General features: G+C 43.4%; 1 protein-coding gene across 4 annotated transcripts in view; it reads left to right on the plus strand.

Moving 5' to 3' along the window:
• Positions 1 to 22,743, plus strand: part of LOC124721611 — a 248,423-nt gene that overhangs the window by 109,904 nt on the left and 115,776 nt on the right. For all 4 annotated transcript variants that reach the window (XM_047246664.1, XM_047246666.1, XM_047246665.1 and 1 more), the window contains exon 2: positions 16,790 to 17,040. In XM_047246664.1, coding sequence (XP_047102620.1) covers positions 16,790 to 17,040 — 251 coding nt within the window. The remainder of the gene's footprint in view (positions 1 to 16,789; positions 17,041 to 22,743) is intronic.

The following is a 22,743-nucleotide window of genomic DNA, read 5'->3' on the forward strand; positions in this document are numbered from 1 at the left end:
TCCTTAGGTTAGTGAGGTTTAAGTAGTTCTAAGTTCTAGGGGACTGATGACCACAGATGTTAAGTCCCATAGTGCTCAGAGCCACAGGATGGAGACGACCTAGCAATGAGTAATGGCCATGACAAATCGCAAGGAATTACCTGGCATGTAAGCAGCATCATGTGACTTTTATTAGTAGCTGCAGATATTCTGATCGTGTAAAGCACGAAAGTAATTTACGCCTCCAGAACGGTAAATGTTGCGATATATATTATAGGCTCTTACCTTCACTCAGAGTGCGTGATCTCTCAATACAAGACTGTCGCCAACATGGCACCTCAAATTTAATGACTTGGCACTAGCAACAAAACAGCGTATTGTCGTGACTGCCACTATTTTGTTTTGTTTACGCTAAATGGAGAGTCCTACAAAAAGAAACTAGATTACTTCTAGAAGCGAGTTCTAGGGGATCTCTACAGATCAGTTAGGTGGCTATTACCTGGATGGTTCTAAACCTTCCAGCAAAGGTATCCTTCTTCCCATGTCACTAGTAGGAGTAACATGTATTCAGTGCCATGCCCTAATTACTTTAATCTACTTTTGACCTTTAGGCAGTTATCCTAGGTCATAAACAACAATGATGTAATCCAGTGTAAAATGTCGTTGATTTCACAAGATTGTCAAAAAGCTTTGTAGTCAGAAGGCAAATCTCAGCATGTGTAATTTTCCTAAATTTCATCAGGTTTAAGTTAAATTTAAATATCTACTCACAGATATCTAGATAAAAATATCTACGTGCACCTAAGCACAGCCTCCACTCTCGGATCCAACCGCTTGTCTAAAGCTTTGTAGGTGGAAGCTTCTTGATTCGGCCACACTATGTCTAATCTTCGTAAAAGTCAACAAAAATTTCACAATTCCACAAGGTTGGTATGCGTTATAAGATTCATTTACGTCGATGAGCTTCTATTCTGTTCATGAAATTTCGCCCACATATGATGTCTATGACAATAGTCCAATACAGGAGACATTTTTCCCAGTTGTTGTATATGTCTATGGAATCAGCTACAACCGTGTGCCATCTGTTCCCATGGGGCAATATATGTAGTGTGATAGGCAAAATGCCCCCCCTACTATTTCGTGGACTGGTACAATTTTCTGCAAACTGCACTTTCTTATTATTTGAAACAAACTGTGGAGTCGTGGCTTAATACCAGTGTTGGTGGTCGACACATTCCTTGATTCAAATTCCCATCACATGAATGAAACATGGATATTATACTAGAATCTGACAGGACCAGCACACACACACACACACACACACACAACAAATTTCCAAGGCTATACGAAATCATACTTGTTGTATAAACGCCAATGTAGCATCGCAGGAGGTTTTGATTCAAAATAATGTTCAGGTATTACAACTGGATTGTACGCTGCTACCCGTAGAACCCCCAGTGCAAATTATTGTCACAACCAAAGTCAGTCTCACCCAGTGCTGGTTTATATCCTAACCACGTCCTGGGGAAACGTCTGTACGCATCAGAATTCAGTCTCAGCCAGTATTGATGAATACTCAAATTACATCCATGAGAAACATTGGCTTTACACAATGAACATCCTTCTAACATGGTACTGATGTATACGCTAAGTGCGTTATTGACAACTGTTTTTACAGCACTATTGGCTGAACTCCACGTTAACGACATGTTACCGAATGTGTGACAGGTGTCGTGATGAAATACACCTTTAAAAGCGGTAGCAGCATGTGTGTTCCCGATGCTGAAATTCTAGCTAAAAGATAGCGCACATTGCACCATGGTAGATAATTAACAACAACCATTAATATGAAAAGTTCTGCATGCAAAATGCAATCACCAACCTGAGATACACACTCAACTAATATTTATGTGAAAGTGAAAGTGGCCGGCACAGCTGCTACCTAGGCCCACCACGATAAACTGTCTTGCATTGTGGAAAACGAATTTCATTTAACAGACACACACACATGCTTCAGTACAATAATTCTAAGCAATAACATGTGGCTGTAATTAGGAAATCTATACTATTATGATCGAGACATACAATGGTAACTAGGAAGAGAATGTGTAAACGTCTAGCAATAACACATTCTAGAGCAAATATAAAGTATTTTAGTCACTTTACAGTTTTTCAGCATACTACAAATCAAGTGGTTCATCATCCCCACACAGGAGGAATGCGTACTTTGAGCACTGAACACATTAAAACTTACCGAATCAGAAATATAACAGCACACACTTTGCAGCCTTGCAAGATTTGCTATCACAGAACCCTGCACATGGTATGCTATGGAAGTAACTGGGCCCGCTATAATTATAACTGCACATACACTTTTTTAATAGTTATGATTTAAACAGTTGTGAGTCTGTCCCAGATTGCTGAGTGGTCAGTGCGACAGAATGTCAATCCTAAGGGCCTGGGTTCGATTCCCGGCTGGGTCGGAGATTTTCTCCGCTCAGGGACTGGGTGTTGTGTTGTCCTAATCATCCTCATTTCATCCCCATCGACGCGCAAGTCGCAGAAATGGCGTCAAATCGAAAGACTTGTACCTGGCGAACGATGTACCCGACGGGATGCCATAGTCACACGACATTTAAGTTTAACAGTTGTGCGAGGGGAGTAACACTTGCATAGGGTTCCAGTCACTGATACATGTCACTTTGACTGACTTATATTGTCTCCCTAGCACTCACAACTGTACCATCATCATTACAAAATTACCAATGGAATACATTGGAATATGAAACTAGTTTGCCCGTTGCGGGTGTACATTGTGTAAAAAATACACTCACAGTTCTGTGTACATTTAAATTGTGTACTGTAGAATCTCCTTTGCAAGAATGGACGTTAGCTTTATTATTTATAGAGAATAATCACTGATTCCTCCTTATAAAGCAGTAAAACCCACCCACACACACTCACACACACACACACACACACGTCGAAAACCCACTGTCTTTCGAATTACATCTTCATGCCAGGACAATTTACAGAGTAAATGTATAGCATCCCAAATATTTAAGCTAGAAGAAGACTGAATCTTTACAGAATTTTAGTCATACTTGACATACTACTGTGACGTAGGTAGTATTTCTGATTGGACATTGAATAGATGTTTGAAATTCTAAGAGAAATAAGCATGAGCTGTAATAAGAAACTGGTTTGATTTTTTTTCCATCGAAATCAGTCAGTTATGGATCAAAATCGTCAAATCTTGTATATTAAAAATCATTTCATATAAAATATTGTTGTAGGATTTCTAGTAGTATTTGCAGTTATAGATATCCAATAAACAAAACAGCAGCAAATTACTCCGTGTTCAAAATGTTTTCTCTTTGCTAGTCTTCTTGCACATCAAAGTCATAGTTTGAAGTTAGGTTGTCATATCCCAGCTAAGTCTTGTGTTATATACAGGCTGAGGTCCAGGTTCATACGGAAATAGTTGTCTACACAGAGTTGCTGCAATACCCGAGGCAGTTCATCCATTAGTACAACCATTTTAATGATGGCCAGCTTCGTTTTGTGTTGGAAAATTTAAATAGTCATGTTACATTTATGTGGCATAACGTGACACTGAGTGCAAACTTCCAGGTGTCAAACAATATTCTTACACCAGAAGCTGACAGTTTACACTAGATACCAAAAGCATCCCGACACCCCTATTCCATGAGGAATTGACCATTAGATGTTACAAGAGGTGAACTTGTCAGTATAAAAGTAGGCAGGGGGTCAGTAGAGAAGCACCAATAGCAGAATGGTTTGGCCAGTAGAGCTCAGTGATGTAACTGCTAAGTGACACTTGAGGAGGTGTAAAGAGTGACGCCATTGGACAGCAAATGGTTAGAAACAAGTGATGTGGAGTGGTGAGCCACTTTATACATTGTGGCAAATGATGGAGAATGTTTCTGCCATCATCTGTTGCTGACGAACAAGAACAAATTTTACAGCATTGTGTACTGCATACAGTAGAGGAACAGTTCAGAGAAGATGACTGAGTGCATCTGCATGGCAGTGCACACTGTCATAAAGCAGCATCTGTTAGTCAGTGCTCTGTGGACAGTAACATTCCTGAAATGGACTAGCCTGCCCAAAGTCTCAACCTGAACCCTTCGAACACCTTTGAGATGAGTTAGTTCGACGACTTCACTCCAGGCCCTGGCATCCAAAGTCACTACCGTCTCTGGTTTCGACTCTTGTGGAATAATGGACTGCCATTCCTCCACAAACATTCAAACACCACAGTGAAAGCATTCGGAGCAGAGGTCAGGCTATCATAGAAGTGAAGGGTGAACATATCACAAAAAAATGGCTCTGAGCACTATGGAGACTTGACATCTGAGATCATCAGTCCCCTAGAACTTAGAACTACTTAAACGTAACTAACCTAAGGACATCACACACAACCATGCCCGAGGCAGGATTCGAACCTGCGACCGTAGCGGTCGCGCGGTTCCAGACTGAAGCGCCTGGAACCGCTCGGCCACACCGGCCGGCGAACATATCACATATTAATATCCACATATAGGTGTCCAGATACTTTTGATTTGATTCTGTATGTGTTATAACCTGACATTAAGTGACACACACACACTACTGGATCACATATGTATTCTCAGATACAGATAAGCAAGAAACAAAATTATTAGAAATCACCCAAGGCTAAGAGTAAAATTGTAGCAAATAGCCCCATGGTATGTAGATACAGTTTTATAACCTGAAGTCATAGGTGACGGGAGTTGAAGGGAAAAAAAATTAAAAGAAAAACAGATACCTTGAGGAATTTTAACTTTCCAAATACCATGTCATTCTTACATTGGTCATTACCAAAAACTGATCTTCAGGAGTATTGAAACATTTCTTCAGTGTTCTCAGTGATAGACAATCATGAGATTGCATGTTAACTCCGTTTACAAGATCCACACCTGATAGAGATGATAACGATTTTAGTATCTCGTCATACTGTGGTACTATATCTATGTAGTACCTACAGCGTATTTCTCACACTAAGTACTTGCACTCCATCCACCCCCAATGCTATTGGTGGTGTTTACATTTTACTGTTTTAGCTACATAATGGACAAGACCAGTCCAAAGTAACCCAAATATGGCTTTATTGATGAAACATTCAACTACAGCGGGAAACAGACTCCAGTGAATACACACGTAACACGACACAGTACTCTGAAATAAACGGTACACTGGAATGACAAACAAGAGGGCCAGTTAGCGCCGTGCATAAAAATGCGTGAGTCAGCGGTAGACGGCGTTGTGGAGACCTCACCGCGCACGCCTCCCACAGGCGCCCCCCAGCGGGTGGCACTGTTTTTGTGTGTTAGCTAAATAAGAGTGCATACTATGCACCAGTGCCAACTTTTTGTTAACTCAAGATTGTACAGTTACAGGGGCAGCATAGTGACCAGCTATTACAGACACCTCAAACCATGTTTCATGTAGCAGACTTGCAAACGGTGTTGTCAGTCAATAAATCTCACGACGATGTAGATGTTACTGAACATAATATGTAAGCTTCAGCTATTTCGTAGCACAGGGTGGGCAGCCGTACCTCCTCCAGTTCTCCTCCTCCTCCTCCCCCTCCTCCCCCCTCCCCCCTCCCCCCCTCCCACCACTCCCATGTTCAGGTCTTCCATAGCCCGAAGTCTTAAGTTTCGTACTAGTAAGTCCTGTCCTCAGCACACCGCCCAACAGATCCAAACAAGGATACCTTCCATGGTGTTTTCATGCACATGAGCAGGCACAGTGGCTGTGCTGGCAAGCAACATGTTTTGCATGTGGCAAACAGGGCCACATTCAGTGTGCCCTCAACAATCCATTGCCGGGCAGTTTGCGAAGGTGAAACGTAGTTCTGTCCCAGTGAAAGTGAAAATCGCCTCTGCCGAACTCAACCGGATTGCCAGAACAAACAGTTTTCAGTGATCAGCCGGTGGGCAGACAGATTATCACTGTGTTGCGTGTGCAGTTTTTGCCTGCTACTTCTGGTAATGCTACAAAAACAGTTCTCTTCCATGTCTTATGTTCACGAGACAATATTTTTGAAATGGACAGTTTTGATTTATGCGATTTGTCAGTTCAAGCAAGTAAATTAGGCTCTGCCGCTAGCTAGTGTCAACATATTGTGTGAGAAGTACAGTTCCTTGTTCGATGATTGGTTGGGTAAAGAATCGAGGTTTGAGGCCCATATTAGTTTGAAAGACAATGTACAGACAAAATATTTTCAGGCTTGGCATGTCCCTCGTATTTTATAGCACCAGGTATCACAAGAACTGTTGTAATGGCGGGATTGTGATGTGCTTGAAACTGTGTCAGCGAGCCAGAGGTTGCCCTCCTTGGTCGTTCTTTCAAGATAATCATGTGAATTAAAACTGTGCAGTTTTAAAAGCTCAGTCAGTCCACAAACTGTTGTTAATTCCTTCCCCTTACTACCCCACCCAGAGGAATTAATGGACAAACTTAGTTAAAATCATTTTTTTTTTCAAAATTTACGTACGGGAGGCTTATTTGCAACTGCCTTTGAATGAAATGTAAAAAAAGAAGAAATTTGTGATCAATACCCAAAAGGATCTGTTTCAATTCCAGAGGTTACCATTCAGTAGTGCATCACCTGCAGCAGGTGTACAATTAACCTTAAACACCTTACTTCGAAAGTGCCAGCTATTTGGGCAATAATAGTTGCCTCTGGCCATATGCAAGCTGAACATTTGCAAAACTTAGAAGCATTCTTGGTGATTTTGAACAGTTGATATACGTTATTGCATTGCTGTGGCCTTTTTGCGAGGCTGTAGACCTGTTGAGAAAGTAGGAATCTGATGTTGGTCAGTTTTTTCGATGAAAGTGTATGAAACTTTAATATGAGGCTGTAAATGTAGCAAATATGTTGTGAATGTAGTTATTATTATTTATCGTATGGCAATAGAGACACATAAGAAAGAAACAGACAAATCACTAATATAACAAACGTTAATAATTGCAAACAAACATTACTAATATAACAAAGTTTAAGGATTACAAACAAACATCAAGTCTATTAATATAATCTATCGACTCTGGAGTTGCGAGCAGGAAGTCGTCGGGGCTCCCATTGTAGGCTCTTCTGGAACACACTTCAGCAATATGGCTGACGGTCTGACTTTCCTCGCAGTCACACTGAGGGGATAGTATTTTACCCCATTTATACAGGGAGTAAGCACATCTGCCATGACGAGTTCTAATCCTATTTAGAGTGGACCACGTTTTGCGTGGCAGGTCAAAACCAGATGGTTTTTGTGTGATGCAAGGCATGTTATGATTTTGCCATGCGTTCTATTTTTCAGTCCATGCGTTTGTGATACTGAAATCTTCTTGTACACAGTTCCTTGGTGTTCTTGTTGGCGGGTTCCTAGATCGAAGCCTATTAGTGTTTGCATACTCAATGTCTTCGGTGGATTGGCAGGCTTAGATTTCCCATGATGTTTTTGTATTCACGTACAAGGGCGTCAGTACGTCGCAGATGTGGTGGCGGGATGTGGTTTAATATTGGGAGCCATTGCGTTGGAGTGGGTTCAATTACTCCAGAAATCATCCTTAGAGTGTTATGCAACTGGACATCCACCTTTTTTTACATGTGGGCTGTTTAGCCAAATCGGAGCACAGTATTCGGCAGCCGAGAATACAATTGCTAAAGCAGAGGTGCGGAGAGTGGAGGCCGTTGCTCCCCAGGTAGTACCACAGAGCTTTTGAATAATGTTGTTTCTTGTCTTTAATTTTTCGGCAGTCGTTTTTAGGTGCTCTTTAAAAGATAGTGTTCTGTCCAGCGTCATGCCCAAGTACTTCGGAGTTTTATTATGGCTGAGAACGGTGTTTTCAAATCGAATGTTGAGTTCCTTTCCAGCGAGTTTGTTGTTGAGATGGAAGCAACTAACCTCTGTTTTGGAAGCATTTGGTTGAAGTGCCCACTTACGGAAATATTCAACATTATCTTCAGGTCTTTCGTTAGGATATCCTCAGATGCTTCAATTGTGCTACATCTTGTAGCAAGGGCCCAATTGTCAGCTTACCCGAACTTTCTTGATTCTGTTTCCGGCAGGTCTGCAATATAGAGGCTAAACAGCAGTGGTGAATGTAGTAACCGAATGCTACTCTTACTTCAGCCCAAACGTCCACAGTAGCAGAAAATTGCTATAGTTCATTAAGGTAGCCATTGCACCCTTGCTGCTAAACACTTGTTTGATGGGGTGACACTTAAACAGAAATGTAGCTACACAATAAGAAATAACAAATATCATTTATGACGAGTATATAACAAAATGTTCCTTTACTTTGATACAGTTTGATGTATGGCACTGATGTCCTAAACCTAATACAATATCTAAGTAATTTTGCTGTCTCTTTGTAGTCTATGATTTCTCACTCTAACTGAATGTAATTTTGCTGACAGTTCATTGTAAGAAAGTCTGCTAAGTTGGAAGGTAGTCCTCAGAATATTGTGCTGAGCTGACTGCAGGCACAGAAATAAGCTGTCTTAACTGCTGGGGGAGAACTGTGTGTGTCTGCTGCGCATTGTGTTTTGGTGCCTGTCAGCAGAAGGATTTGCATGTCCACCAGTACAAGGCGTAAACGAAGTAGTCCACGGTTGACAGTGCTCTCCATAGCATCTGTCCACACCGTCGGCAGACGTATGCGCCACGCTGGGGGATGTGGTATGGCAGCAGGAAGAGATGCAGGATTGTGAGTGCCCTCTGGAGGCTGCTGCATGTAACTAAGAGATGCCAGATGAGTGGTTGTGTCTGTGTGGTGATAGCCTCTCACGGTATTTGTTGTGTACCTGTTGCTTAATACGCGATATAATGTCTTAACAGTATTACAATTCAGGGAATATAAAAATGCAAATGGATGGTATTTTTTATCCCTGTGGAACACTAAGTATATTAAATGTTACCAAACCGTTGTATTGCGGTGCGATAACATGGCTAACACCTGTCTGGCAATTCTGTAATATTCTTGTGCTGTGGCTGTTAAATCTCTGATTCTTAAGTGTTCAGCTGGTATTTGAAACTTTTTAAGATCTTGAAGTAAATGTAGCTGACATGTTAAGGGTAGAGAAAGATTTTTAAGGCATGATTCTGGTGTCTTAGTAGTTTTCAGCTATTAAGTTCTTGTCTATATTTTTACAGAATATGGAGTAAATTTTCATTGTCATATATATGGTATCATCTCCCTCTTATATTGTAGGTTGACATGTAGTGTTTACAGAAGGACTCATACCTTCTGTTGGAAATTCCAATTACTTCCTTTGTTTACTATTTTTTTCAAAGTGCATCTATAATTCAGTGCCATATTAGTGAAGTGAGAATTGTAAATGATTCTGGTATGGGTGTAAGCACCATTAATGCCACAGGGAAAAAATGTAATTGTTATGGTAACAACAGTTTGTGCGGTAAGAGAATCGGAAATTTTCCATGCTATACGAAATCTTCCCGTAAACCGTTTCATGAGCAAGGTGGCACAGTGATTACCACACTAAACTCACATTTTTGGAAGGACAACAGTTCAAATCCCTGTCTGCCCATGCAGATTTAGGTTTTCCATGATTTTCCGAAACTGTTCCAAGCAAATGATGGAACGGTTTCTTTGAAAAGGCACAACTGATTTCCTTCTCCCATCCTTTGGTAATATCCACGCTGTCAGTGGGATGTTAAAGTCTACTCTTCCTACCCACCCACCTTCCTTCCTTCTAGTTGTTTTATTCCTGATTTTTTGCCAGCAACTTGACCAATTGTGGTATGGGATACTTAGGTTCCGAATGCTGTAGCACTTTTTCTCAGTGGCAGCGAGATGTGACTCATATACATTTGAAATATATCACATAACATCGCATTTGTTTGCAGACGATATGTAACTTTCTAGTACTGATCTAAATACCTTAACAATATTACTCATCAGGAAATAAATTGGCGTTATTCAACTATTTTGAAGACAGTGTACACAGACGAACACTAATCAGTTGTAAAATGAAAATAACACAAGTTCGTGTGTGTGTGTGTGTGTGTGGGGGGGGGGGGGGGGGGGTATTTAAGCCATTTATAAGGAAAGTAATTGGTGACAGTTCTCCCTCTATAAATAAAACAGTTCACTTTGATTCAGACATTCTACACTACACACTTTAAATGAACACAGAACTTAGACTCCTACCAGCACACAATGTACGCCCGCAGCAAGTACACTGCCTTCGCATTCCAATGCCCTCCATCGCTTGTGTCTTAATGGTAATGGCTCGGTTGTGAATGCTGTAGATGATACCAGTCAGGTTGTTGCGAAGTGTGTGTGTGGTGCCGGCCGTTGTGACCGAGCGGTTCTAGGCGCTTCAGTTGGGAACCGCGCTGCTGCTACGGTCGCAGGTTCGAATCCTGCCTCGGGCATGGGTGTGTGTGATGTCCTTAGGTTAGTTAGGTTTAAGTTGTTCTAAGTCTATGGGACTGATCACCTTAGATGTTAAGTCCCATAGTGCTCAGAGCCATTTGAACCATGTGTGTGGTTATTATTGTAGTGATACCAATTTCATCTGCCTATTTTGATAGGTCGCCCGTCGGCTTGCGCATGAGCGTTGTGTTTAGGGTTCTGAGATTGGCAGCCTAACGTGGCTGTGCACTTTATGCAGTGTTTTTTTTCTGGTTCGGTAAGTTTTGATGTTTTCAGTGCTCAAAATATGCTCATTTCCCATCTCACTGTAACGCAGAGCTTCATTTGTGACCGTACGCATCAGTACGCCTACTGTTACCTCTTTAAAAAAAAAGTCAGAACCGCAGATTTTGAGATATGATATGACAGAACTTCTGCTGCGATTGAAGTGATTTAAAATAAATACCCTGGAAGGTCACAGTACCGGAGTTCTTTTACAAATCAAGCACTGAGCACTGCTGTAACGTAAGTGAATCCACTGACATTTCTGTTATGAGGAACAAGGATCGTGCATGCTTCATATGCCAAGACGTGAACTGCCATCTTTTGTGGCATCTTACGACGCGTCTAGATGGTGTACGGAGTTGCCGGTTAATTCTCTGAATTGAAACTTCTACCCTAGGACAGCTGCTTTGTGCATTTGCATTTCACAAACTTTTTCCTTTACTGTTTAGTTTGTGTAACCTAAAAGCTACCACCTGTGCCGAACACCGGCATTTTGTCTCTGGTTTCCTATCTTGGAATAATCTAGCTGGCTTCCAAAAGCCTCAGGTATAATAATGGATAAGCCAAATAGCGATCAATACGTTACAGTATACCAGTACCGCGTGAGATCGAATTTCGATGTGTGCGGGCAGTGTTTTTCCTGGATATGGTTAGAATATACACTAGTACCAAGTGAAATGGACCTTTCTTGTGATGATAATTTGCATCAGGGGATCTCAGGGCAGCAGCAGTGTATTAAGCGATGGTAACGTCTGAATTTTATTTTGAATCAAAACATCATGCTCATGCAGTAGTGTTTATACATCAAGTATGATCTCGTATAACCTTGGACATTTGTTTTCTGCACGATGTTCCTATCAAGCTCAAGCATGACATCCATGTTTCATTAATGTGGTGAATCGAGGATGGTGTCGGCCACTACCACTGATATTAAACCATGACTCCACATTTTCCTTCATATAATAAGAGAGTGCAGTTTGCAGAAAAGTGTGTGACATTTCACAAAATGTTAGGGTGTCATTTTGTCTATCTGCCGCACGTATTAGACGTAATGTGCCCGTGAAATTTCATGAAGAATATAAAAGTTCAGTAGATATTATATGCCTTGTGACATTGTGAAATTTGGTTGACATTTACGGAAATTAGGCGTGGTGAGGTGGAACCAAGATCGTTCAGACTACAAAGACTCAGACAAGCGATTGAATTTGAAAGTAGGGGTGGCACTCCGGTGTATGCAGTTATGTGCATTGCGAAATTTGTCTTCAATCTGATGAAATTAAGGAAAATTACACATGCTAGAAGCCGAACCCAAAGCTTTCCGATTACAATACTGTGTGACAATTCTGTGGAGTCATATAGCCTCAGGCTGTCTTAGGACATTTTGTATCGTATTACATCATAGTTGTTTGTTTGTAACCTAGGACAACAACCTAAATGTGAAAGTAACTTAGGTTAATTGGGGTACGATCCTTAATTGCGCTGAAAATACAAATTACCCATACTGTAACTCTCTTTCATACAAAGAATTTATTTAACGGCACTGCCTTTTTGTTGGAAATTAATAATTCTCAGTTGAAAACAGTTACATCAAAATTAAATCTATCTAAAAGTACTTCCTCATCTAAGCAGTAACATTTTTAGATAAACTAATATCAGTCTCAGGAAGACGCAGAAAATCGTTATGGAACTTTCATCAGTTATTAATTAATGACTTTATGTGCCAAACAAAATATAACACATCAATTAAGTGTCCTTCGTTTATATACTCAGTGCTGTGTAGCTCACACAAAACTCAGGAACTATATTTTCGCTGACTTAAATTGTTGACATCAGCTGCATAAGACTTGTTTTTAAAATTTTGTTATGCTGGACCAGTATCACGTCACACACCCATCTTCAGCATCACACTAAGTATCATTACGCCATATGAACTGTTTTTAAGAGATTTACCGGAAATGATCATACGTAGTTGTGTGACAATACATGCCCTAAGTTGTTGAAAGCAAACGGTGGTCAACTACGTGAACATCCACAAATAATGGGCCAGACACAAAATATTAAAAATTAGTGGCATGTTGTCGATGTCGACATATCAGTCTTCATAGCTGAAATTCCTAAGTGTCCTCGCATTTTGGCCATATGACTATACATTGGTGTGCACAATTTAAGTACGAACGTGAACTTCCACATTAGATGTCACTGCCATTTAATGTAGATCGATGAAACTTGTATCTGACAGAAAGAACTGCTACAGTATTGTGTAGTACAGAAGGTAACTGAAAGAAATACTTAATGAAACCAACATAAGTGACACTTGTATTCAAAGAAAATAATTATTATGTTACTTAAAATCCGTCTTGATTGCAAATTTTTTATTCATATGACCGGTTTCGGTTCATTCAGAACCATCTTCAGATCTGATATTTCAGTTACAGGAGTAACCCGTCCAAATCCAGCAACTTTCACATGCTACGTCACATCAAGTACGAACGTAGCATGTGACGTAGCATGTGAAAGTTGCTGGATTTGGACGGGTTACTCCTGTAACTGAAATATCAGATCTGAAGATGGTTCTGAATGAACCGAAACCGGTCATATGAATAAAAAATTTGCAATCAAGACGGATTTTAAGTAACATTATAAAATCACTGATTGCTGCTATCCCATAAGACATTATGTCTGTTTTTGCAAAGAAAATAATTATACTCTCGCCTCGATTCATTATAATCCCCCGGACATTATAAAACATGGGACCTGGTACTTAATAGGGTGTGTGATTACCATGGACAACCCCACGTTTGGTAGGGAGTTCTTGTGGTAGGGCGTTCCATTCTTCCATAAAGGCGGTTGACAACTGTGAAATGGTCGTTGATGCATGTGGATGTGCTGCAATATGTCGCCCCGACTCATACGACAAGTGCTCGATGGGATTTGAGTAGGCGGCGCCGGCAGGCCAGTCCACTTACCTTATGCACTCTCGGTCCAAGAACTGCTCCACCAGAAAGTTCTTTGATGCACTCCAAGACCTAGACGACGAGCTTAAGGATGGTGGATAGATAACATCAGCAAAACAGGGTAGAAATGCATGAGCCCATAATGCGCGAAAAAGTCTGGAGTTGGTCTTTATCTAGTAGCGAAAGTTAAATAGCTGGTGACAATACACCGTTGACCATGAAGACATCGTAAATAAACAAGAAGAAAAACGAAAAAATTGTAGCACTAGCGAAAGTGAGACATAAGTCTGGATTCAATCTGACTGCACAATGAACACGAAAAATGATTTACACAGTCGTAATTATTTCTTATGTGTCGTAGAATTGAGAATGACGTGCGAAATTTTGTGGTGACTTATAATACTGCGTAATTTGCGTCGAATAAATGCCGGTGGAGAAAATATCCCTTAAATGCAAGTCAGATTAACAAGCACCAGCTAAACATTGCGTGAGACCCCGTAATATTAACTGTAACACAGATAATTTTGGATTGTAAAGTCGTATCCCATAATATCACGGGGTCGGCATGTTTATGTGGATTTGACTGTGTTGCAGGTAGTGGATGGCTGGATGCCTTTTCTGTACATGGTGTATCGTCCAGCAGTGAAGTGTCATTTGTTGTGTTGTCGCGGACGTGGGGCTGGCTGGCATGCTTGCAATTCCGTTGACTGACAGCTGTGATCGGGAAAAAAAACCCTACCTTCGATTAGATACGTACTTAAGGTGCATCTGAAGATGGGAACAGGGAACGCCGAAATCGACTATGTAATAAAGTTATAAAACCGTCCTGCAGCCAGAGCTATTTCATTCATAACTCCATCCTCGTATCCGTTTTATTCTCTTCTTTTTGTTTTACCACCTCACATAGAATAGGCAATGTTGCAATATTTATCGCTCGATTCGCTGTATGCTACACAGCAGTTGACACTGAACCACTAAGTAAAACGTATCTGACTGCACACTCGAGCATTGCCTACTTCCTCGTTTGGCAGAATCGCAAATCACGCACCATTGGACTACATTACCGGCATAGAGCGAATCAATTCTCTCCGGATCTTCCTCTCCACAGGAAAACCACCACACCACAAAGTACATCTTTGTAATGATGTCCCGTTTTTATTAACTAGAACGGCAGCAACATGTAATACACTATATGATAAAAAGTATCTGGGCACTTATCTGTGGACATTAATATATTGTGTGCTCACCCTTCACGTTTGATTGTTTGAACTCTGCTGAGGACACTTTCAATGAGATGTCTGAATGTGTGTGGGGGAATGGCAGCACATTATTCCTAAAGAGCCGAAACCAGAGAAGGTAGTGGTGCAGGACGCTGGGGTCTGGTGCCATTGCGTTCAGACCAGTCCATTTTAGGACTGTTATTGTCACAAGCCATTGCCTCATAGATGCTGCTTTATGATAGGGTGCACTGACATGCTGATATGATACAATCATCGTCCCCGAACTGTACACAGTACACAATGCTGTAAAACGTGTTCATATCCTTCTTCAAAGCGTCATTAATGTTTTCTTAAGCACAATAAGTGAACCACACCCGAAACACGAAAAACACCGCCATATCGTAGCACTCTACTTCACTGTTGACACTTCAGATGATGGCAGGTAACGTTCCCCGGGCATTCACCAAACTCAAACCCTTTCATCAGACTGCCACGGGGTATAACGTGATTCATCACTGAAAATCACTCGTTTCTAGACATGCACTGTCCAGCAGTGTCGCTCTTTACGCCACCTGAAGCGTTGCTTAGCATTGAGTACAAAATACGTAGCTTCTGGATTACTGGTGTCACTTTGAAACTCGCGAGTGGTTCCTTCTGCTGATTTCGTGGTATTATTATTATTATTATTATTATTATTATTATTATTTTTTACAACCAGCCTCCGCAACGCTCGGCGGGCTCTGTCAGTACATGAGGTCTTGGTTCAGCTGTGGCTGTTCGTTCCCGTTTCCACTTCACATTCACATCATCATCATCAATCGACTTGGACAGCTTTAGAACGGTTGAAATATCCCCGATGGCTGTGTAACTGCAGTGACATTCTACGACTAGACTGCGCCTGGAAGTCACTGAGCACTTCTGAGTGATCCAGTCTCCTGCCACCGCTTCTCTTCTGCCAACACAATACTCACCAGCTCCTTTTATACTGGCTCTCGTGACATATAGTGCCTAGTTCCGTTTAGGATCATAAAATAATTTCTGATCATAAGCGGAATTGGGCACTATATGTCACGAGAGCCAGTATATAACATTTTCCACGTCAAATATTACTCGTAGGGCTGTATTGAGGACATACAGACCCCTGGGCTGAATATGTGGTGCGGGCAATAGCAGCTGAAATTTTGTGTTAATTAACCTGCAAAGGAGCATTTTAGAGCAACTTGCGAATTAAAATAACACAGTATTTAAAGTTTATTATTTAATTGTGTAAAATTTTTGATTTAATGACGTGATGAAGTGAAAAAATTTAAAACCGAAATCACGAAGTTATTCAACTCGATTTATTAATATTGCTACGAACAGCTACGTTGTTGTGTGGGTCTTGCTTTGTATGAAACAAGGTTTAGTTGAAATCGATTTTCCATTAAATATAACTCACTTTAAACTGTTTAAATTCCGCTAACCATTTCTTCAAAAGTCTAGCGATTTTATCAACAGACGTACCATGTATTTTTGTGAATTGTACTTGAGAGATGAATACTGTCCCCATTCATATCAGCTAGTCATGTAAAAAATCAGCCGAAAATCATATAAAAAATAATTGCGTCTATGTCTCTTACGTTTATGAGATCCCACACCACAGTATTTTAACAGTGCTATTTTTAAATTTATTTGATGTGGGCTACTTTGTGGTTCGGGCACTTTCGCTGTGTCTTAAATAGTCTGCGTGGAAATGTGACCCTGACTACTCCCACTGTAACTTTTGTGTTGTGCCCTTGTCTGAATAGTGGCAGACCGCTTCCCGTTGGTCCGGGCCCCTCGAGGAGAGATAGGAATGAAAAGAGAGGGGGGGAAGAATGGAAATGGGAAGAAGGTAGTGTGTAGGTAATGGAGCAAGTGCTTGCTTGCTTGTTGCAGACTTCCCGCCAGAGCACCGGCTGTACTTTCGGCGGCTGTCACAGACGACACAGACAGACGTGCTGCTGGGCAACCTGGACGTGTCCGGGTCGGGTAAGGTGATCCTGCGCCCGCTGACGGTGCAGGAGCGCATCCGGGAGCTTAACCTCCGCGCACGGATGTTCACTGACACAATGCTCGCCATCCAGACGGGTGGCGCCTCTGGATCATCACCACGTCACAGCCCGCTGCCAGGCCCACGCAGCCTCCAGGTATCAAACTCTCCTATATTCGCGGCATCTTTTCATTTTCCTGGATTGTAATCGCTGAATCGTGTGCAAGGGCCTAGAAAAGTAGATGAAAATAGTGTTACACCCTGAAGCATGAGTCCAATATTTATCAATTTTTTTTGTAAATGTTTTTCGCATAACATGTGTTAAATGATTAAACTTTCATTCCATTCGGAACTGACGTCCATCATCATCATCAGCATGAGTTTTGAGTCACATGGGTACGAGTACACTTCTGTATTCGTTCTGCAGTGCCATGTTGAGAAATTTCATGCCGTACCTGAAACACATGGTTACACGGATCACACTTCTGATAACTGAGCTGTGACCTCATGTAAGCATAGGAGTGGTTGCTTGTCATCCTGGAGCATCAGAACTCCCGGCAATGGCCGCCATGCCAGATGGCCCTTGCTGTGGCTGGGTGGCGCCCGTGGGGAGAGCCCCTGATCAGAGTGTGTGGTATCAGGGGGGAAGCTATGCAAATGAAATTCATACGGGTCCAGAACTCTGGCCGTTCTTCTGTGGCCATCTCTTTGAATGGAAATGATTCTTTTAGTGCTGCTTCTTCTGCCCCTTCAGCTGTCCGTTCCATGGCTACCCCCTGGGAGGGGGGTCAGGCTCATTGGCTAGGGGTGAAACCTTTCCCCGGTATCTGATTTGCACCGGGACTAATGGGGATACTTTCACCAATGCCAAACCTTTATTTTTTGTGGAACACACTGAAGACAAGTTTGGCGAAGTGAACACACTGAGCAAGATGCGGTTGGGTTCATTGATCAAAACTGCTTCAGCTGCCCTGTCTGTGGCCCTTCGTGCCTGTGACCATCTTGGCACAATTCCTGTGTTCATTACCCCCCCCCCCCCCCACCAATCTTTGAATATGGTTCAAGGTGTAATTTTTCACAGAGGCCTCATCCTACAAACTGATGAGGAACTTCGGGACAATCTAGGACAGTGGGGTGTTCACTCTGTTCGGTATGTTCAGAAGTGACCGAAGGACAATCGCATTGATACTGGTGCCTTTATCCTGGCCTTAGAAGGGGATACCCGCTCTGAGAAGGTCAAGATTATGGTTTATCGATGTGATGTGAAGCTGTACATTCCACCAACTATGAGATGTTTTAAGTGTTTGCATTCTGGACACGTCTCCCACTGTTTGCGGACCCCTCTCTGCAGTGACTGTGGATGTCCACTCCATGAGGGGAGTTCCTGTGTTCCCCCTCCTGTGTGTGTTAATTGTCATGGCAAAGTATGCACGTCTTCATCCTGTGTCAATGACGTCTAGCTATGCTTTAGTTACATCTTCACCTCTTCCTCCCCCATCCTTACCCCAGTCCCCCCTCCTCTCCTCCCCCCTCCCTTGCAGTTCCCACACCCTCCCCTCTGGGCGCCGCTCCCCCTCCCCAGCCGGAGAAGTGTCCCACTTCTTTGGCGTCTGCTGGTCAATGGCGCCCCTCCAAGGACCCTCGTTCCCGTCATCTTCCATGCGAAAGGTCTGCTGCCACACGATGACAATGAGAACCACAGTCTGTGGGCCCCCAGGTCGCCCACTCTCTTTCTGATCCAGATCTTGCTGCAGCTGGTTCCCTTTTACAGTGCAGCCCTCCTCGATCTCAAGCAGAAAAGAAGAAGAAACACGAGTCCCTGGACAAGGAGCCTCTGGTGTCGCCAGAGGTCCTGTCCCCACCTTTGCAACATGACTCTGACGTGCTGTTCATGGATGTCGCCCTCTCCTTGTCGGTGACTGATGGTGACCCAGCGGCATGACCGGCTTTAGCCTGTTCACTCCCCATTTTAATCATTGTTTTGTGGTTATCCAGGGGAATTGTAATGAATATTACCCTCACCTTCCAGAGTTGAAATCCCTTATTTCGTTTTACTCTGCAGCTTGTTTAGTTCTACAGGAATCTCATTGTACTGATCACAATCCAACCCTCCGTGGGTTCCATGCTTTCCGCTGAAATCGGGTCGGCCCCCTGTGGGCGTCTGGTGGCGTTTGTACATTGGTCTGTACGGACATTGCTAGCATGTGGATTCCTCTTCAGACTACATTGGATGCAGTTAGGGTCCACCTGGACTCTGGGGTCTCCCTCCTGACAGGACTCTTATACCTGCTGCCGTAACTGCCCTTCTTCAGCAACTTCCTCCTCCTCGGAGATTTTAATGCTCATTATCCCTTGTGGGGCAGTGCATTTCCATTTAGTCATGGTCTTCTCATAGGCCAGTTTCTTGCAGACCACGACTTGTGCCTTCTTAATGATGGCTCCCCTACCCATTTCAGTGCCAGTCATGGTACCTTTTCTGCCATTGATCTTTCTCTTTCTTCTCCCTCCCACATCCCTTCATCACACTGGTCGCCACATGATGACCTTTGCGATAGTGACCATTTCCTGTTGATTCTCTCGCTATCTTCCCACTCCCCGATGGACAGCTTACCTCGTTGGTCTCTCCAACGCGCCGATTGACTTCTATGTACTGCACAGGTCGTTTTTTCTCCCTCTTTGTCGGGTTGTATTGATGGCGTCCTACATAACATCTCTGATGCGATTGTTCACGCTGATAGCCTTGCTATCCCACGCTCATCTGGACCATTTCGCTGCTGGCAAGTCCTGTGGTGGAGTACGGCCACTGCCATTGCCATCCGTGATCGCCATCGAGCTTTGCAACACCTTAAGAGGCATCCATCTGCTGTCAATCTTGTTACCTTTAAACGCCTTCGCGCCAAAGCCCGTTACTTAATCAAACATAGCAAATGGGTGTGTTGGGAATGCTTTGTTCCTTCCCTCGGTTCTACTGTCCCTCTGTCACAGGCATGGGCTACACTTTGCTCTCTCTGAGGTTGCCATCGGCAGTCTACCCTCCCGGGATTTGCCCTCCCAGATGGCCTTTACACGGACCTGTTGATTCTCGCAGAACATCTTGCGACTCATTTTGCAACAGCGTCAGCATCAACCTCCTATCCGGCTGCATTCCTTCACCAGAAACAGCGGGCCGAAGCTTCTACCTTATGTTTTTACCCCTTGTCAGTCAGAATCTTACAACAAACCTTTTACTGAATGGAACCTTCTTTCTACACTTTCTTATTCTCATGATATGGTCGCTAGCCCAGACTCCATTCATAACCCATTGCTTCAACATCTCAGTGTTCCACAACATCATCATCTTCTCCAGGTGTTTAACCGTATTCGACTCCAGGGTGACTTCCCTTCTCAATGGATGGATAGCATCGTGGTTCCCATCCTTAAGCCTGGTAAGAACCCCCTATTTGTCGAAAGCTATCGGCCAATTAGTCTGACAAACGTTGTTTGCAATTTACTTTGAATGGATGGTAGCCCGTTGGCTCAATTGGGTCCTCGAATCTTGGGATATATTGTCCCCTTACGAGTGTGGCTTCAGAGAGGGACCGTCTTCGATCTATCATTTACTTCGCTTGGAATCCGCAGTTCGGCAGGCTTTTTCCCAGCGCCGCCATTTGGTTGCAGTATTTTTCGACCTTCGCAAGATCTATTACACGGCTTGGCGCCATCATATATTACTTACATTTCATGAGTGGGGTCTTTGGGGCCCACTCCCGATTTTTATCTGCCAGTTCCTGTTCCATCAGTCGTTCAGGGCTCGGGTTGGTACTGTTTTTAGTTCTCCACGGACCCAGGAAAACGGCATCCCACTGGGTTCCATATTGAGTGTCTTCCTCAATGCTATAGATGAACTTAGGGCCTCTGTCGGACCTTTGGTCACCCCTGCTCTGTATGTGGATGATTTCAGCATTTTGGTTAGATCCTCTTCGATGGCCTCTGCAGAGCGGCAGCTCCAGGGTGCTATACAGTGTGCCTCTACATGGACCCTCTCACAAGGGTTTCAATTCTCTCCTTTAAAATCGCGGGTGGTCCACTTCTGTCGCTGTACTACGGTTCACCCCGATCCAGAGCTCTACCTCAATGCACAGCGATTACCTGTGGTCCCACAGTTTCGTTTCCTGGGTCTTCTTTTCGACCACAAGCGCACTTGGCTGCCTCATATCAGACTTCTGAAGATAGGATGTTTCCGTAATCTCAGTATCCTTCACTTCCTTGCCCACACCTCTTGGGGTGCGGATCGTTCCACTCTTCTCTGCCTTTAATGGACTTTAGTGCTGTCTCACTTGGGCTATGGTTGTCAAGTTTATGGTTCAGCTGCTCCTTCCACACAGCACCTCCTGTATCTGGTCCACGATCGTGGTATCCTTTTGGCCACCAGTGCCTTCCCTACTAGCCCTGGTGATAGTCTCCTGGTTGAAGCTGGGATCCTCCCCTTTTATGTTCGGCAGTCCCAGCTTCTGGTTTCTTAGGCAATGGCTGTCCGTTCCTCTCCCACTCATCCTTCCTATTGTATACTGTTCCCAGACCAAGGACGTTGCCCACCTGATTCCCACCCTTGGGCAGGTTTACTGGTTAGTCTCCGCCTTGCGTCTCTTTGCTGTGATTTTCAGCTTCCTTCTTTGTCCTGTCTCTCACGTTCCCTCCCCAACACCCCTGCCCCCCTCCCTTGATTAGTTCCTCAGCCCCAGATGTTCCCCTGATGGTGTTCCGTAGCTTTCCCCGCTGAATTTTATGGGAGTTTCAGGATACTGTTGTTTTTTACACTGATGGCTCTAAATCTGCTGATAGTATGGGATAAGTCTTCACATCCTCTGCCCGCATCTCGTGGTCGTGCGGTAGCGTTCTCGCATCCCACACCCGGGTTCCCGGGTTCGATTCCCGGCGGGGTCAGGGATTTTCTCTGCCTCGTGATGGCTGGGTGTTGTGTGCTGTCCTTAGGTTTAATTAGTTCTAAGTTCTAGGCGACTGATGACCTCAGCAGTTGAGTCGCATAGTGCTCAGAGCCATTTGAACCATTTCACATCCTCTGTTGGCATGGAAAATCATCTCCTGCCAACTGCATGTAGGGTGTTTACTATGGAATCCATGGCAATTTCCCAGGCACTTACCTTCATTAAACAGTCCCAACTCAACCGCCTTTTGTTATATAAGGACTCAATGAGTGGCCTTCAGGCTATTGACTGGTATTTTTCCCGCCATCCCTTGGTCTCAGCCATCCATGACTGTCTCGCTGATCTTCACCATGCTGCTTGTTCCGTTGACTGCCTTTGGGTCCCTGGCCATGTGGGTATCCCAGGTAATGAGCTTCCTGATCGTTTGGCTGGGGGAGCAGTCACTTACGCTTCTGCGGCGGATTTACGGTTTCATATCAAATCCTTCTTCGCACAGTCATGGGCCAACTCTTGGGAGGCTACCTCCCTGTCTAATAAACTTCGTGAGATTAAGGTGACACCTGGCCTGTGGAGTTCTTCCTTCTGCCTCTTCCAAAAGGACTCAACCACCCTGTGTCGTCTCTGCATCGGCAATACCTGGCTGACCCATGGTTTTCTTTTGCATAATGAGCCACCCCCACTTAGGTTGTGGGGCCTCCCAGTCAGTAGCCCACATTTTGGTGGAATGCCCCCTTCTCTTGGCTCTGCGTACTAAGTACGGACTTCCCCAAACTTTACCTTTAATATTGGCATATGATTCCCGGATGGTGGAACTCATTCTCAATTTCATCCGTGAAAGTGGTTTTTATTTTCAGTTCTAAGGTTGTTAATCTCCCTCTGGAGTAGGGGAAGGGCGGTGAGGGTTGGGGTGTCCCCCACTGTAAGCTATGTTTGGA

The sequence above is a fragment of the Schistocerca piceifrons genome, chromosome X (genome assembly GCF_021461385.2).
Source record: "Schistocerca piceifrons isolate TAMUIC-IGC-003096 chromosome X, iqSchPice1.1, whole genome shotgun sequence".
Classification (NCBI taxonomy): Eukaryota; Metazoa; Arthropoda; class Insecta; order Orthoptera; family Acrididae; genus Schistocerca; species Schistocerca piceifrons.